Source organism: Oncorhynchus masou, chromosome 14, assembly GCF_036934945.1.
Source record: "Oncorhynchus masou masou isolate Uvic2021 chromosome 14, UVic_Omas_1.1, whole genome shotgun sequence".
NCBI lineage: Eukaryota > Metazoa > Chordata > Actinopteri > Salmoniformes > Salmonidae > Oncorhynchus > Oncorhynchus masou.
The window spans coordinates 14,485,069-14,501,547 of NC_088225.1; the positions used below are offsets into that span (position 1 = coordinate 14,485,069).

At 44.5% G+C, this 16,479-nt stretch overlaps 1 protein-coding gene across 1 annotated transcript; it reads left to right on the plus strand.

Annotated features, from left to right (window-relative positions):
• Positions 1–4,134: 4,134 nt before the first annotated feature.
• On the plus strand, positions 4,135–16,252 carry LOC135554338 (envoplakin-like). Its single transcript, XM_064986596.1, has 21 exons — positions 4,135–4,287; positions 6,195–6,294; positions 6,452–6,606; positions 6,733–6,856; positions 7,162–7,293; positions 7,397–7,438; positions 7,575–7,844; positions 7,970–8,065; positions 8,160–8,270; positions 8,373–8,519; positions 8,640–8,794; positions 8,894–8,991; positions 9,143–9,315; positions 9,425–9,603; positions 9,744–9,882; positions 10,032–10,225; positions 11,509–11,659; positions 11,775–11,858; positions 11,976–12,083; positions 12,204–12,296; positions 12,412–16,252. Exons 1-21 carry the CDS (start codon positions 4,244–4,246, stop codon positions 15,907–15,909), a joined length of 6,093 nt encoding a protein of 2,030 aa, XP_064842668.1. The 5' UTR covers positions 4,135–4,243; the 3' UTR covers positions 15,910–16,252.
• The last annotated feature ends 227 nt before the right edge of the window (positions 16,253–16,479 follow it).

Sequence of the window (16,479 nt, forward strand, 5' to 3'; positions counted from 1 at the left end):
ATATTTATTTATCTTTCCTTGCTTGCTGCAGCCTCGCCTCTCTTATGACTGGTGCTTTCTCATGATCCAGCAGTGAGAAATAAACAGTGGCAGGTTTAGAGGTCCTGTCCCAAGCAACAGGTTTAGAGGTCCTGTCCCAAGCAACAGGTTTAGAGGTCCTGTCCCAAGCAACAGGACACAGTGAATCACAGACACAGGTATTATGTTCTTCTGCATCCACTCATGTCTCAATTTGTAAATGTGCAATTAAGAAGTGTTTCAAAGAGAGCGATTCTTTAGAGCTCTTTGTCAGGGTTGAAATTACACGTTAGCGGAGATGGCACCTATGGACATGGTCGCCCTGTTCCTCGCTCTTAACCAACTTTGCAGTATATTTTTGTGTGTTATTTCTTACATTATTTCCTCAGAACGTTTCTTACATTATTACCTCCATCCGAAAATAACTTTTGGATATTAGATCAGCAGTCTCGAACCAGCATTTGGACCAGAAATTCAACGTTCCGAATTCTGCCTTGAATATTTCTATATTTATTATTATTTTTTTTTGGGGGGGGGGGGGGGTTGAGTGTATTGTTTTGTACTGTCAGGTATTACTCCACTGTTGGAGCTAGGAACATAAGCATTTATTTACACCCGCCATGACATCTGCTAAATATGTGTACGCGACCAATAACGTTTGATTTGATATTCACTAGACATTTCCCAAAAAACATGGGCCTGGGCCAACATAACTCTTAAACACATACTCTTGGGGACCCTTTTGATGTTTTCAATGATTAATGGGATGCCCTTTTCTGCTATGTTTCCATAACCCTTCTAGTTCAAGCCCTGCTCTTCAGTGTTACATACCTTGACTGAAATGTGTTCTCTCTGTAAATGATTTGTGTGTTCTTGACTGAGCCTCTCCCAGATAAATGGCAGCCAGGCTTGCATAATGTGGAATTTACCCAGGTATGTGTTCTGCCCTGTGGTGTAGTTGGATAGGGGAGGGGTGTGGTGGGGTTACATGTTAAGTCAGTAAATGAGATTGGATTTTTACAATGCAGTAATATGCAGCCCCGGTAACCCACACCTTATGACCACATTAGGAAAACCTGAACTTTGAAAGATGTGATTTTGTCATCACCAGCACTGCTGCTTTACTCAGAGTGAGTATTTTTTAACTGGGATTATGAAGTGAGATAGGCCTACATCTTTTTTTAAATGAACGCTAAAGGGACGAATCTGGGTTTTGCAGATGCCAGGAGAACGCTACTTGCCCCGATGCATAGTGCAAACTGTGAAGTTTGATGGAGGAGCAATTATGGTCGTTAGATCCAGTGAAGAGAAATCTTAATGCTACAGCATACAATGACTTTCTAGTCGATTCTGTGCTTCCAACTTTGTGGCAACAGTTTGGGGAAGGCCCTTTCCTGTTTCAGCATGACAATGCCCCCGTGCACAAACCAAGGTCCTTACAGAAATTGTTTGTTGAGATCGGTGTGGAAGAACTTGACTGGCCTGCACAAAAGTCGTGACCTCAACCCCATCAAACACCTTTGGGATGAATTGGAACTCTGACTGCGAGCCAGGCCTAATTGCGCAACATCAGTGCCCGACCTCACGAATGCTCTTGTGGCTGAATGGAAGCAAATCCCAGCAGCAATGTTACAATATCTAGTGGAAAGCCTTCCCAGAAGAGTGGAAGCTGTTAGAGCAGCAAAGGAAGGACCAACTCCATATTAATGCCCATGATTTTGGAATGAGATGTTCGACAAACAGGTGTCCACATACTTATGATAATTTAGTGTATGGCATACAAGTAACTGCCAAAATATAGAAAACCAGCATAAATAGGGCGTTTGGTCACCACGAACTGCCAGGTTCAATGCGCCTTGGTATAGTTCTACAAGTGTCTGGAACTCTATTGGAGGAATGTGACAACATTCTTCCATGAGAAACTCCTTTATTTAGAGTTTTGTTGATGGTGGTGGAAAACGCTGTCCCAGGTGCCGCTCAGGAATCTCCCATAGGTGTTAAATTGGGTGCCTCAGACACACTCATGCCCTTTAAACCCTATGCATCGTTGAAACCCTTCTTTTAAAAGTCACTGAGATCTCTTCTAGCCATGGTAACCAAAATAATAAATGGGCCTTTTTATACATGACCCTAAGCATGATGGGATGTTAATTGCTGTCAATTGCACATGCTTGTGTAATTATATGCCAGGCGGTGTCAGAGGAAGGCCCTAAAAATGGTCAAAGACTCCAGCCACCAAAATCATAGACTGTTCTCTCTGCTACCGCATGGCAAGAGGTACCAATGCACCAAGTCTAGAGCCAATGGGACCCTGAACAGCTTCTACCCCCAAGCCATAAGACTGTTAAATAGTTAGTTAAATAGTTAACCAAATAGTTAACCCGGACTGTCTGCATTGACCCTTTTTGCACAAACGCGTTTTTACTCATTGTGTATGCTGCTGCTACTGTTTATTATCTATCCTGTTGCCTTGTAACTTTATTTAGTTATGTGCACATGTCTACCTCTAATTACCTCGTAGCCCTGCACATCAACTCAGTACTGGTATAGCCAAGTTATCTTTAGTCATGGTGTTTATTATAACTTATATTATTACGTGTTATTATTTTTCTATTATTTCTCTATTTTCTTTCTCTCTGCGTTGTTGGGAAGGGCCTGTAAGTATTTCACTGTTGTTTACAAGCATGTGATGAATACAATTGGATTTGATTTGATTTTTTGATTATGAGGGTACAATGCACATACACTTATAAACGTTTGTCTTTCTACCGTCAGCAGAGGCCCCAGCTCTTCCCTCAGCGGTAAGTGTACTCTGCATTCCTCTCTGAGACCTTGACTCCTTATACTAGGTGTGGCAGGTAGCCTAGTGGTTAGAGTGCTGGACTTGTAACCGAAAGGTTGCAAGATTGATTCCCTGAGATGACAAGGTAAAAATCTGTTGTTCTGCCCCTGAACAAGGCAGTTGTTCACTGTTCCTAGGCCATCATTGAACATAATAATTTGTTCATAACTGTCTTGCCTAGTTAAATAAATGGAAATAAAATCTATACATATAAATACTAAGAGGGGTGTGTGTCTGATAATCACTGATACTCAGAAGCCTGGGGAACTGTAGCCTACTGTACTGTAGTGTCTGATGCTACAAACAGAATACAATGCAAACCAGCACGACCACAGTTTTGACTTCCTAAAATAAAGTTGTCACGTTTTGTTTATTATCTTAGGTTGTTGTAAGATAGACTTGTTTTAACTTGTCTAGTTTCACTGCACCCTTTCTGTAGTGGGCTAGTGTGTCAGGCTAACACAACATTTAAATCACACTACTACAGATAGCTATTATGTTTTCCTTAGATATTTTTGTGATATTTTTACTACCCACAGATCACACCCTCTTAGTCTGATACCCTCTAAACATTATTGTCCTTCTCTGTTTGCTTGGGTGGCTTGTTGGGTGGATAGCACAGTTGGAATGTGGTGTGCCCAACCTTCAATAAAGGTGTATGTAGTAGTAACTAGGATGATTCTTGTTGGATATGTTTTTATGCCGTGTGAACTTTGGGCATTGTTTGGCATTACACTATAGCCTTTTGGTGTTCTGGCATTTCATCCCAAATATGTCTAGAATCTATTATTGGTAATGACAACTAATCAGTGGTTTAATGTCATTACTAGATAATTCAATCTCCAATGTTTTAAGGTGGAAATGAATTTAGATTGGTTTGATTGAAGTCAGTAAATGTGAGTGAATAGCACCCTGGAATCTAACAGGGGACTCGCCCTGCCACATTCCATTGTTTCTCCATTGGAAGTCTACCAATGAGGAATCACACTGTTATAATAATGTGTATCTCTTAGTGCTGACTCACTTGATTTCGAAAAGAAGTGCCTATTCAACAATGTCTATAACAAAACTATCTTTATTGATTTTGCCCAGGTAAGACAAAGTAAATATATTAAAAGATAGGAATGCAGGTGTGTAGGAATGGAGAGAAAGTGAGAGAGAGAGTGGGGTGTAGAACAGGAGAGAGGAACAGGTCTATCCAGTCTGTTCCTCTGGTCTAGTGCCTTCATGATGACACACCTGTTCGTTGGGGTGGAGCTGAGACAGGTGGCTGCTCTTTAACTAGAGAGAGGAGACGCGGCTAGAGAGAGAGGTACAGCGAGGAGAGGGAAGTGAGGAGTAAGGTCATTTCACTGGGACTGACAGAACGCACAGCCTCCCAGGATGTTCAGCAAGAAGAAGGAGTACAACCTGGTGAAAGTGGCCCAGTGAGTTTGGTTGCCTGAACTTTGATGTGTTATGTTTCCTTTTCTTTTCTCTGTCTCTTATTTCTCTTTTTCATTTCATCTCAGCCTGCTTGTATTCCCTGTAGGGGCGACCTGGAATCTAGTCCACTGCATATGTGGGCATTTGTTGACTGGTCTTTTCTATGTCCGACTTGGAATGATAGTGTTCTTTTGAGAGTCCGCAGACTTCCAGGAAAATGCAGGAGATGATTTAGATGAAGTATCAGATTTGATCTATGAGCACTTAGTATCGTCTCATTGCTACGCTATAAGCGTAAAATATATCTTATCTGCCGCCGATTGATGATGAGACAAGACAATCATTTCTGTAGTAACTGTCACAATTTGTTTACTTTACTGAGAAAAGAGTAATCTCATTGGTTTTTGGACTGTGTTGTATGTAACCACTGATGCGTGCCTTTAGCAATGGGGTGTGACATGAAGGTGCATTGATCTTCCACATTGCTCTCAATATTCAGTAGATGGCTGCTCTGACTAATTATGTAGACAGAGCAACAATAGCTCTGATGGATAATACTATGTTACACAAAGGTGGCCTGGCCCGGTAACAAAGAGCCCAGAGCACATAAAAGCACTGTTTGAAGAAGTGTGATCTCACAGAAGTGAGTGACAGACAGCAGATGTGGAATGTGTTTCGGTACATCGCTGGTATGTACTGTGTGTTCTGTTGCTTAAACAGGTTCTATCAGATTTGTGTATATACAAAGTTGCATAGAGATGAATAGATAGCACATATTTCACAAAAACATACTATGTTCCTTTCAAGTGTGCCTTGATAAATCAATAATCTGAGGCTTATCTTTCAGTTCCTTTACATCAATGAACACTGTGTCACTCACCACATGCAGGAACACCCTTCACATCACTCCTACACTGGGGTGTGTCTTGGTGCTACAGGGTGTAGAGTCTGGATCCTTTGCAGCTCTCTAACTTATATAACCAGCAGGGTGACTTTTAGGCTTCCCTTTAGTGTCTGCCTGTCACACTCCTACTCACCCTGACATGTGTGTGTGCTGTTTGCTTTGGTACGGTAGCTATGCATTATCTAACTCCTTTTAACCTTCTTTAGGATGTGACAGGGTATGACAGGATATGTCTGCCAAACCTATGTGGACTTTGTCATTTTACCACATATACTAACAGAGATAAGCAGTTTCCTAAATTACTCAGAACTGTCAACAAGGCATGTATGAGATACTGGATACCACAATGTTGAAACAGTAAATCTCTCCCCCCACTATCACTATTCGTTTTATTGTCCCATTGGAATGTAATTGCATTCATCAGCTATTAACTTTGATCAAAGCGATTCATGGGGACATCAGTAGAATTCCATGTGCTATGTCACCCATTCACTGTAAATTCCTGAGGACACTCCTCAATAATCCATCAATGTGAGGGTGTGTACGAATAAATAGCTGACTTTCATAACAGCGACTACGAGTAGGAATGACAGAACAATAAGTACAAGAACATACAGACTTAAAGATGTGCTGATTGCTAGATGAGTGACAGTCCTTTGTGGAGTTGGATGGGGGAGGCTGAGGAATACTTTTTGTTCTGCCGGAGTCTGGTTCTCATTTGGATTATTCTACCAAACCTGGAGTCTGGTTCTCATTTGGATTATTCTACCAAACCTGGAGTCTGGTTCTCATTTGGATTATTCTACCAAACCTGGAGTCTGGTTCTCATTTTGATTATTCTACCAAACCTGGAGTCTGGTTCTCATTTTGATTATTGTACCAAATATAGAGTCTGGTTCCTGAACATTCAGGTTGCTCTACTGATCTCTCTTAGATAGGCCTACTGGTTTCAACAATGTGTCAATTACACTGATGTGAATGGATGTTTGTCCTTTCTCTTCCCAGGAGCCAAGGTAATGATGTGGCCGTGCTGGTGGCGCGCATGCAGAGCAATGCAGACCGGGTAGAGAAGAATGTGCTGCGCTCTGAGGAGCTGATGGCTGTGGTAAGAGGTCCTACCATCCCTACCCACACACTGCCTGTGTATGTAATTACACAGTTATACATACACCTTTACCGAACACGTTTAACAGATCATTTATCAATGTGCAATTCAACATATATGTGTCATGATGGGGAGTGCCTTTCCGTTTCTGTTCCAGGACACAGTGAATGACAAGAAGGACAGGCCCTTACTGCACCAGAAGGAGAATACAGAGATCCTAGCTGAGGCTGAGGGGCTGCTGAAGGATCTGTTCCTGGATGTGGACCGGGCCAAGAAGCTTTCACACCCACAGGCTGGAGAGATAGAGATTGAGTGAGTTCCAGCAAGAACACACACACACACACACACACACACACACACACACACACACACACACACACACACACACGTTATCTCTTTCAATATGCCTCTTATATCTCCTTTTTATCTGGTCCTCAGTGTGAGAAACCTCCATGACCGCTGGTCTAAGGACTGTACCATGTACCGGGACCTGTATGAGGCAGTACAGGAGGTGGAGCTCACTCCCAGGATTGACTGGTCTCAGGTGCTGGAGGAGAAACAGGTGAGCCTGCCGTATCCTTGGTAACACTCTATTCAAGACCAGTATGACCGTAGACGGTACTGTCCTGCCATTATATAACAACTTTGGTTGACCACCGCTTTCTGCTGGTGCAACCAAACCTTTGGTATTAGCTCCTAGTTGCTTGGAGTAACATATCTTTCTGAATGTAGTAGTAGTGGTACAAAACTTTATTATCCCCAGGGGGAAAACAGCCAAACAAAGTTAACAAGACATGTGGTCGAGGTAAACATACAGCTGAACTCTAGAGGATTTACTGTACCTGTGTGTTGTGTTGTGTGTTATAGAAGCAGATAAGTGCAGAGAAGTACGGGCCCAACCTGTCTGATGTGGAGAAGCAGATTGCCTCTCATAACATCCTGCACCAGGAGATCGAGGCCTACGGCTCCCAAATGAACCGCAGCAGCACTGGCTCTCCGGTAACGACTACAAAGCCCCCGGCTGCTTTCTTCATTCTGTATCTCACCAAAACTAGGGATAAACTCGAAACAATGATTATCATGGTTTGTTTTCTGTCCACAGGCAAAGTTGTCTACCTTTCAGAGACAGTACACAGATCTCTTGGTGAGTCCAGAAGTTATGTAATACATCTGTGTGTGCATTAAAGTATGGCTCTGACATGTCAAAGGGGCTCAGCATGCTACACTATAAGATAGTCCAGGTGTGACTGATCTGTCTCTCCCCATGCTGTGTGGTGCAGGAGGCCTCCCTGTGGAGACACAGGTGCCTGGCCTCTCTGTATGACTACATGCAGGGCTGCAGTAAGGAGCTGGTCTACCTGAGCGAGTACCAGGAGAGGATCCTCAGGAAGGACTGGAGCGACCGCATGCTGGACCACCCAGGGGTGCGCATGGAGTACGAGAAGTTCAAAAACAACACTCTGCTAACACATGAGAGCGAGACCAACCAGCTACAGATGGATGGGGATCGTCTCATTGAAATGAAGCACCCTGCCAGCTCCACAATACGGGTATGTTTATATGGCTACAAAATGTAAACCTTTCCCATTGTAATAGCTTAAGTATAGGACATTGAGTTACTCACCTCATCATCTACTCTGATCTTCCATGGGGCAATATGCTTGGTTTGTCTCAGGCACACAGCGATGCATTGCAGAACGAGTGGCAGAGCTTCCTAAACCTGTGTATCTGCCAGGAGGTACACCTTGACAACATAGACAACTACAGGAAGGTACGTCATCTCTTAACCCTGGGAAATGATGTTTCTTATGGCTCGTTGTCATGACTCAATGTAACATTGCTCCTATGTGTGTTCCTACCTACAGTACCAGCTGGATGTAGAGACCTTGTCTGAGTCCATGAAGAGACTCAACTCTAATCTGGACCCCAAATCACTGAACAACAAGAAGAACCCAGAGATCCTGCTACAGCTTGAGGTGAGATTTGGTTTATTCTTTGCATCTAAGTTCAGTCATTTCTATGACGTACAGCATTATTTCAATCTGTTCTCTAATATCTTCTGTACCTCATATCCTCAGGGTGACGAGAGAGCGATAGAGAGGAACGAACAGCGCCTCGTAGCCCTGAGGGAGTTCAGCAGCACCATCGCCCCTCTGAAGCTGCGGCGCCTCCGCCCCACCAAACCCACCCCTGTGGTGTCCCTGTGTGAATGGACCAATGGAGAGGTAGAAAATAGCTTCATACAATAGCATTGTGAGAGTTCTGAGAAGCTAAAGGGCAAGCTAATGTCCTGTCAATTGACAGCTGTAGCACAATATAATGATGCAAACTCCTGTCACCCTTAGGACTCAGTGTCTCAAGCAGAGAAGCTCATGCTAAAGTCCAACTTAGACGATGAGAACTGGGAGGTCCAGACCAGCACTGGGAAGACCAAAACCCTGCCTGGAGCCTGCTTCCTGGTCCCACCGCCAGACACTGAGGCCCTTGAGAAAGTGGAAAGGTAAAGAGGGAGAAATAAAGACTCTCCTTATTACAATGACCCAAAACTTAACCATCATCACAGGCAAACTGTAATGACATTGTGTGTTTGTGTGTCCAGTCTGTACAGAGAGCTTTCTAACCTGAAGAGAAAGAGAACTACTCTGATGGCCTCCCTGAGGAGCCCCGGTGTGGAGGTGGTGAGCTCAGTGAGAGCAGGTGAGTGGAACATCACTCCACTTGCTAAGAACTTTAGCAGAAATCATTTAGTTTGAACTCACAGTGGGACCCTAGTAGATACAGGGGACTAGACTCAGTGTGGCCCTCTCCTGTCCCCTTATTTCTCACTGTGCCCTCTGCTTGTCCTCAGCCCCTGTGGCTAATGCCCCAGTGGACCCAAAGACCACGGTGCTGGCCAGCCAGCTGGACAAGATCAGCAAGAACCTGGACCACAGCGAGAAGGACATCCTGAGCCGGGTGAGGGCCCCTCTGGATCGCAGTGACCCCACACGTGACCTGGCCAACAGGCTGAAGGAGCATGAGGTGAAGGGATTGTTTTTTATTTCAGACCACTGCAGCCTGCTACATAGCATCATTATAATGGACAGTGTGTTTCCAGAGTGTGATATCCATGGTGTGTTTTACCCTGCAGAGGGACACCCTGACTGTTAGGAACCTGGAGGCAGAGAAGGCAGCGGTCCAGAGAGATATGGATCCCATCCTAGCCCAGAAGCCCCTTGGGCCCACCACCTCCGCCCTGTCCCTCAAACTGAGTGGTCTTAACAACAAGTTTGACGACACCAACGTCCTCTGTGACCTGTACAACAAAAAGTAAGAATTTAGTTTACAATGTGGAATTTTAAAAAACTATGTAAAGGTTGCGTTAGCTATATGTTCTTATTTTTTGACTTATTATTTACATCCAATTCCTCAAGATTATTCTCACTCACTAATTTCTTTATCTTGACCAGAGCCACAGCTTCCATGTTCTTGGAGAGGCAGATAAATATGGTGGACAACTCAGTCTCTGGCTTTGAGGAGCAGCTGGCTGAAGATGCTGCCATCCCTGATGTTCCCAACGTCCTCCAGACACGGATCGCGAAGCTTCAGGTAACAGTATTTCAGTCATATGACTACTTAAAGTTCATCACACATCATGTCATTATGATGGACTCTTACAAGTTGCAGTGAGTGTTTTGCTTTGATTGACTCATCCTCTTTGATCAGTCCCCTGTGTTTCTCCCTTGTCCTACAAACAGAACATGCGCAAGGATGTAGCGTTAAAGCAGGACGAGATGCTGAAGCTGAGCAGGGACTTGGAGTCCACAGAGCAGCTGAGCAACTCCCTACAGAAGGGCTTCCATGAGTACTGCCCAGACATCCGCCGCCAGCAGACAGAGGTCAAACACCTGAAGAACCGCTATGCCAACATCAACAGTCAGCTACAGGAGAGGTGAGAACCCCATCTGTCCCACAGCTAAACTCAGCAAAAAAGAAGCATCCCTTTTTCAGGACCCTGTCTTTCAAAGATAATTCATAGAAATCCAAATTTCACAGATCTTCATTGTAAAGGGTTTAAACACTGTTTCCCGTGCTTGTTCAATGAACCATAAACAATTAATAAACATGCACCTGTGGAACAGTCGTTAACACACTAACAGCTTACAGACGGTAGGCAATTAAGGTCACAGATATGAAAACTTAGGACACTAAAGAGGCCTTTCTACTGACTCTGAAAAACACCAAAAGAAAGCTGCCCAGGGTCCCTGCTCATCTGCGTGAATGTGCATTAGGCATGCTGCAAGGAGGCACTAGGACTGCAGATGTGGCCAAGGCAATAAATTGCAATGTCTGTACTGTGAGACGCCTAAGACAGCACTACAGAGAGACAGGATAGACTGCTGATCATCCTCGCAGTGGCAGACCACATGTAACAACACCTGCACAGGATCGGTACATCCGAATATCACACCTGCGGGACAGGTACTGGATGGCAGCAACAACTGCCCGAGTTACACCAGGAACGCACAATCTCTCCATCAGTGCTCAGACTGTCCGCAATAGGCTGAGAGAGGCTGGACTGAGGGCTTGTAGGCCTGTTGTAAGGCAGGTCCTCACCAGACATCACTGGCAACAATGTCATCTATGGGCACAAACCCACCGTCGCTGGACCAGACAGGACTGGCAAAAAGTGCTCTTCACTGACGAGTCGTGGTTTTGTCTCACCGGGGGTGATGGTCTGATTTGCGTTTATCGTCGAAGGAATGAGCATTATACCAAGGCCTGTACTCTGGAGTGGGATCGATGAGGGTCCGTCATGGTCTGCGTGATTTCCTGCAAGGCAGGAATGTCAGTGTTCTGCCATGGCCAGCAAAGAGCCCGGATCTACGTCTGGGACCTGTTACCATGAGGAGGAGATGCACTGCAGTACTTATTGCAGCTGGTGGCCACACCAGATACTGACTGTTACTTTTGATTTTGACCACCACTTTGTTCAGGTACACATTATTCCATTTCTGTTAGTCACATGTCTGTGGAACTTGTTCAGTTTATGTCTCAGTTGTTGAATCTTGTTATATTCATACAAATATTTACACATAAAATAAACTCAGTTGACTGTGAGAGGACGTTTCTTTTTATGCTGAGTTTTTATGTCACAGTTATATATGTCTTGTGTCTGTGGTTACTTCTGTGGTCTATGATATACTGATGCTTCATAAAAATCTATTGTTATAGAACGGTTCTGCTGCAAGAGGCAACCAATAAGAATCAAGGCTTCCAGAGCTCTGTCCAATCATTGAACTTATTTTTGACCAACCTGCCTAATAATACGATCAATCCAAGTGATGGACTTTCTCAAATTAACTTCAAGCAGAACTCTCAGAAGGTTTGTGGGTTTATTTTTATGTTATTTTATCTCAACAATTGTCCGTGCTATGAACATCGTCAGTTTTCTGCAGTACATTTATTTTGTTCTTATTGTGTGTTTGCTTTTTTTTCAGAGAGTGGTGGAGGACATAAAAAGGAAATCAGATGATGTGGGCCTAGCAGTGAAACAGTCCCGAGACTTGCAGAATGTCCTCAATGTGAGTTAAAAAAAATATATCTAATCAGAGCTACCATTAAAAATGTCCATATCAGTTGAAGGGTTTTGGTCAATGTTGTTCTTAAAAGAGAAAATATATATTCACCATGTCTCGTAGGAGTATGAGGCCAAATCTGATAAGTACCGTGGTACACTGAAAGATGTGGATGATGAAGATGCCAAAAGACGTCACACATCCGCCATGGCTGACGCTGTGCTTAAGAAGGTATTGTGGACCTGAGAGACTGCAACAATCCTCATCCTATAGTTGACTTAATTTGCATTCAAGTTTGGGCATTGATTCAATATCCATGATCTGACTTGAGGCTGTATGTTTCTGTTTCAGGAAAGAGCTCTACTGAACCTCTACTCAGAGGTGTCTGCAGAGAATGATCAGCTTCTCAACAAGATGGGATTGGCTAAGAACATAATTGCCCAAGTATGACACAATTACTTTGTAAAACATCAACACAGTGGATTCTGTAATTCCTAATTAAAAAACCCACTCTCGTATAGGTTAAACTATATTGTCCACTGTTACCTGCTCTTAACAGAATGAAGAGAAGGTGAGCCAGGTGGTGGTGAAACAGGAGCGGAAGCTGCAGAGCCAGCAGAAAGACCTGGAGGAAACAGACGTTCTAAAGAGAGAGCTGGCGGATGAGACCACCAGGCGCTCCCATGCTGAGAATGAACTAGCAACATACAGAAAGAGGTTTATTTCACTGAAAAGCCGTAGAGGTGTGGAACGAATGGAGGAGAGGGAAGTTGTGCAGTACTACCGTGACCCCAAACTAGAGGGTGACCTGGTGTCCCTGAAGAGTAGAATCCAAGATGAGACTATAAAACACTCTGGCACCCAGACAGAGATAAAGGTTGTCAATGAGAATATCATCCGCCGGGAGACTGAGCTGACAAATGTCAAACCTAGGCTGTTGACCAAGGTGTTGACTGAGTTTGAAAGGGACCCCCAGCTTGACAAGGAGGCCACCAAGCTGAGAGAGGAGATGCGCAAGCTGGAGCAGGAGGTCCAGGTGAGAGATACAGAGACGGTCCACATGAAGACTGAGATCACAGTTCTGGCACAGAAGAGACCAACTATCAAAGAGAGAGTAGTGAAAAAGGAGGTGGTGAGACTGGAAAAGGACCCGGAGATGCTGAAAGCAGTTCTGACCTTTCAGACCGAGATCTCAGAGGAGGGGTTAAGATCCAAGTCCCTCAATGATGACATATTCCGCACTAGGAGCCAAATAAACACACTTGAGAGGATCATTCCCACAATCCAGCCTAAGATTGTTACCAAGGTGCTGAAAAGGGTGGAACAGGACCCAAAACTCATTGACGAGGTTAAGACTATCCACACCAGCCTGGAAGAGGAGAACAAGATAAACAGTGATTTGATGAAGGAACTCACCAGCCTCCAGCTCCGCTACAGTGAAGTGGAGAAGGTACGGCCCAAGCATGAGGTCAAGGAGATCATCAATGAGATCTACAGGGTGGACCCTGAGACAGAGGTGGAGCTGGTGAGGCTAAGGAAAGAGCTGCACGACTCTAATCGAAACCGCACTGATCTGGAGAAAGAAATCGACTCAGTTATGGTGGATCTTAAAACTCTGCGTTCCCAGAAACCCAAGTCAGAGTACAAGGAAGTGACCCAGGAAGTGATTAAAGAGGAGAAGAGCCCAGAGGTCATCAGGGAAATTAAGAGGTTGAACGACCAGGTTTCTCTTCTGCGGGTCTCATATGACAGCACCCTGAATCTGCTGAGCCGCCTGCGCAAAGAGAGGGATGAATGGAAGGTTGAAAAGTCTAAGTTAGAGACAAAGCTTGTAAACAAAGAGGTGGTCAAATATGAAAATGACCCCCTACTGGAGAAGGAGGCTGACCGTCTGAGGAGAGATGTGAGGGAGGAAATCCAGCAACGACGCAACATGGAGGAAACTGTCTTTGACCTGCAGAACAAGTACATCATGGTGGAAAGGCAGAAACCAGAGGAGAAGATTGTGATGCAGGAAGTGGTGCGTCTTGAGAAGGATCCAAAACAACTCCTGGAGTATGAAAAGCTGAACAAGAACTTGGATGAAGAGGTTAAATCCCGTAGAAAACTGGAATTGGAAGTTCGACAGTTGAGAGCCCTGGTTGAGGAGAAAGAGAGAAACTTGGCACTGATGGACGACCGGCAAAAAAAGATTCAAGTAGAAACAGAGCTTAGACAGATCAAATCTCGCATCCTTGAGCTTGAAAATAGCCCTCAACCCATTGCGGAGAAGATCATTATTGAGGAAGTCCTCAAAGTGGAGAGAGACCCCAAGCTTGAGAAACTAACCAGTGGCTTACGCACAGACATGGATATGGAGGAAACAAACATCAGTCAGTTGGAAAGGGACATCCGAAACCTGAAGATCAAGTTGGACATCCTGCGCAAGGAAAAGTCCATTGAAAAGACTGTATATAAAGAGGTGATTCGGGTGGAGAAGGACCAGAATGTGGAGGCTGAGAGGGACCATCTCAGAGATCTAGTGATGCAAGAAAGAAGTTCCAGACGGGATCAAGAAGATGAAATCCAGAGACTTAATACCAAAGTGACCCGGCTCCAGACCACAAAGTCAAGCACCTCTCACGAAGAAACAAGCATCACCCTCAATAGAGATTCCCTGATGAGAGAGAAGGAAAATCTCCTCCAAACACTGAGGACTTTGGAGTCTGAGAAACATGATTTAAGCATATCGTTCCAGCTGCAATCCAAGCTGATGAGTGAGAGAAACCAGATAAACAGGCAAAGGGGTTTCAAGATGGATTCTGAGGTACAACGTCTAGAGAAGGACATCCTAGATGAAAAAGACCGGATACACCAAAAGGAGACATACATTATGGAGCTGCAGAACAATCTTAAGAAAGAGGACCACTCTGAGACACACACCAGAGAGACCAACCTCTCCACTAGAATCAGCATCCTTGACCCTGAGACTGGCAAAGACATGTCACCATATGATGCCTACTTAGAGGGCCTGATTGACCGCAACAAGTACATCCACCTTCAGGAGCTAGAATGTGACTGGGAGGAGATCACCTCAATGGGTCCAGATGGGGAGACCTCGATTCTGCAGGATCGCAAGAGTGGAAAGCAGTTCTCTGTCAAGAATGCTCTAAAGGATGGCCGCTTGACCCAGTCCGATCTGCACCGCTACAAGGAGGGTAAAATGCCTATCTCAGAATTTGCTCTCCTGGTCGCTGGGGATTCCAGACCAAAGCCTTACATTGGTCCAATCGCAACACCAAGGACACCGACAAAGACCACTGTGGCATCTTCTTTGAGCACAATGCCATCATCACTAAGGTCTTCCTACTCAAGTCTCACAAACAATAGATACGGCAGCAGTAGCAACCTGAATATTTCTAGCGGTGATGAGCTCTTCCCAATCTCTGGGGTGCTGGACTCCACCACCAACAGCCGTATGTCTGTACGTAGTGCCCTGACTCGAAACCTTATTGACCCAACCACAGCCCAGAAGCTCCTGGAGGCACAGGCAGCCACGGGTGGCATCGTCGACCTCAACAGAAAGGACAAGTTCTCTGTTCACAAAGCAGTTGAGCTGGGTCTCATTGACAAAAGTCACATGCATCTGCTACTGAATGCTCAGAAGGCCTTCACTGGAGTGGAGGATCCTGTGACCAAGGAGCGTCTCGCAGTAGGGCAAGCGGCTGAGAAAGGCTGGATACCTCAGGATAGTGCCATGAGGTACATGGAAGCACAGTACCTGACTGGGGGGCTGGTGAACCCCCATAAAGCTGGTCGCATCAGTGTCCAAGATGCTCTTAACACCAAGATAATCGACAGCACAGTAGCCAAGAACCTCCAAGACAAGTCTGCCCACACCAAAGAGTTGATTGACCCCATCACGAAAGAGAAGATCTCGTACAAGGAGGCAATGGATCGCTGCAAAAAAGATGTCACTACAGGGCTCTTGCTGCTCCCTGCAGCCTCCAGCGGTGACTCCAAAGATGCACCATCATACTCCAACTATCGAATACCTGGCTCCTACAGCCAAGTCTAGACATGTGGCTGACACACATGCCAGATCGAGAGAGATGCTACAGCTCCAGGTGCTAAATAGAAATTCACATCACAGCAACACAAACACATGTTCGTTTGATGTTTTTATGGTAAAGGTAGAACATTTTTATAGTTCTGATTGTTGAAGTCAGAAAATGTCTAGGTTGAACTGTACACATTTACCTGTTCTTTATTGATGCTATGATTCTCAAGAGATGCTGTACACATAATTTAAATTCATGTTTGGTGAAGAGCTTTCTTTGATTTGTTTTTCAGTATTGTGAGAGCCATTTCTTCCAATAAACTTTCAAATAAGCACTCATTAATACATTTTTCAAAACAAACGTTGGTCTCTGTGTATGATTACTCCTATATGATGGTGGTAATTGTTGAAGTTCAAGTTGTTTATTTGTCACATGGACAGGAACACATTGTGGTGTACTGTACACAGTACAAGGACATTCTTGCTTGCATGTTCACCTCTAAACAATGTGACAATAATAGAAAAAGTAAAAAACTAATCAAATAAAAACTAAACTCAATGGAATAAAAATAAAAAATTGAGCAGGAA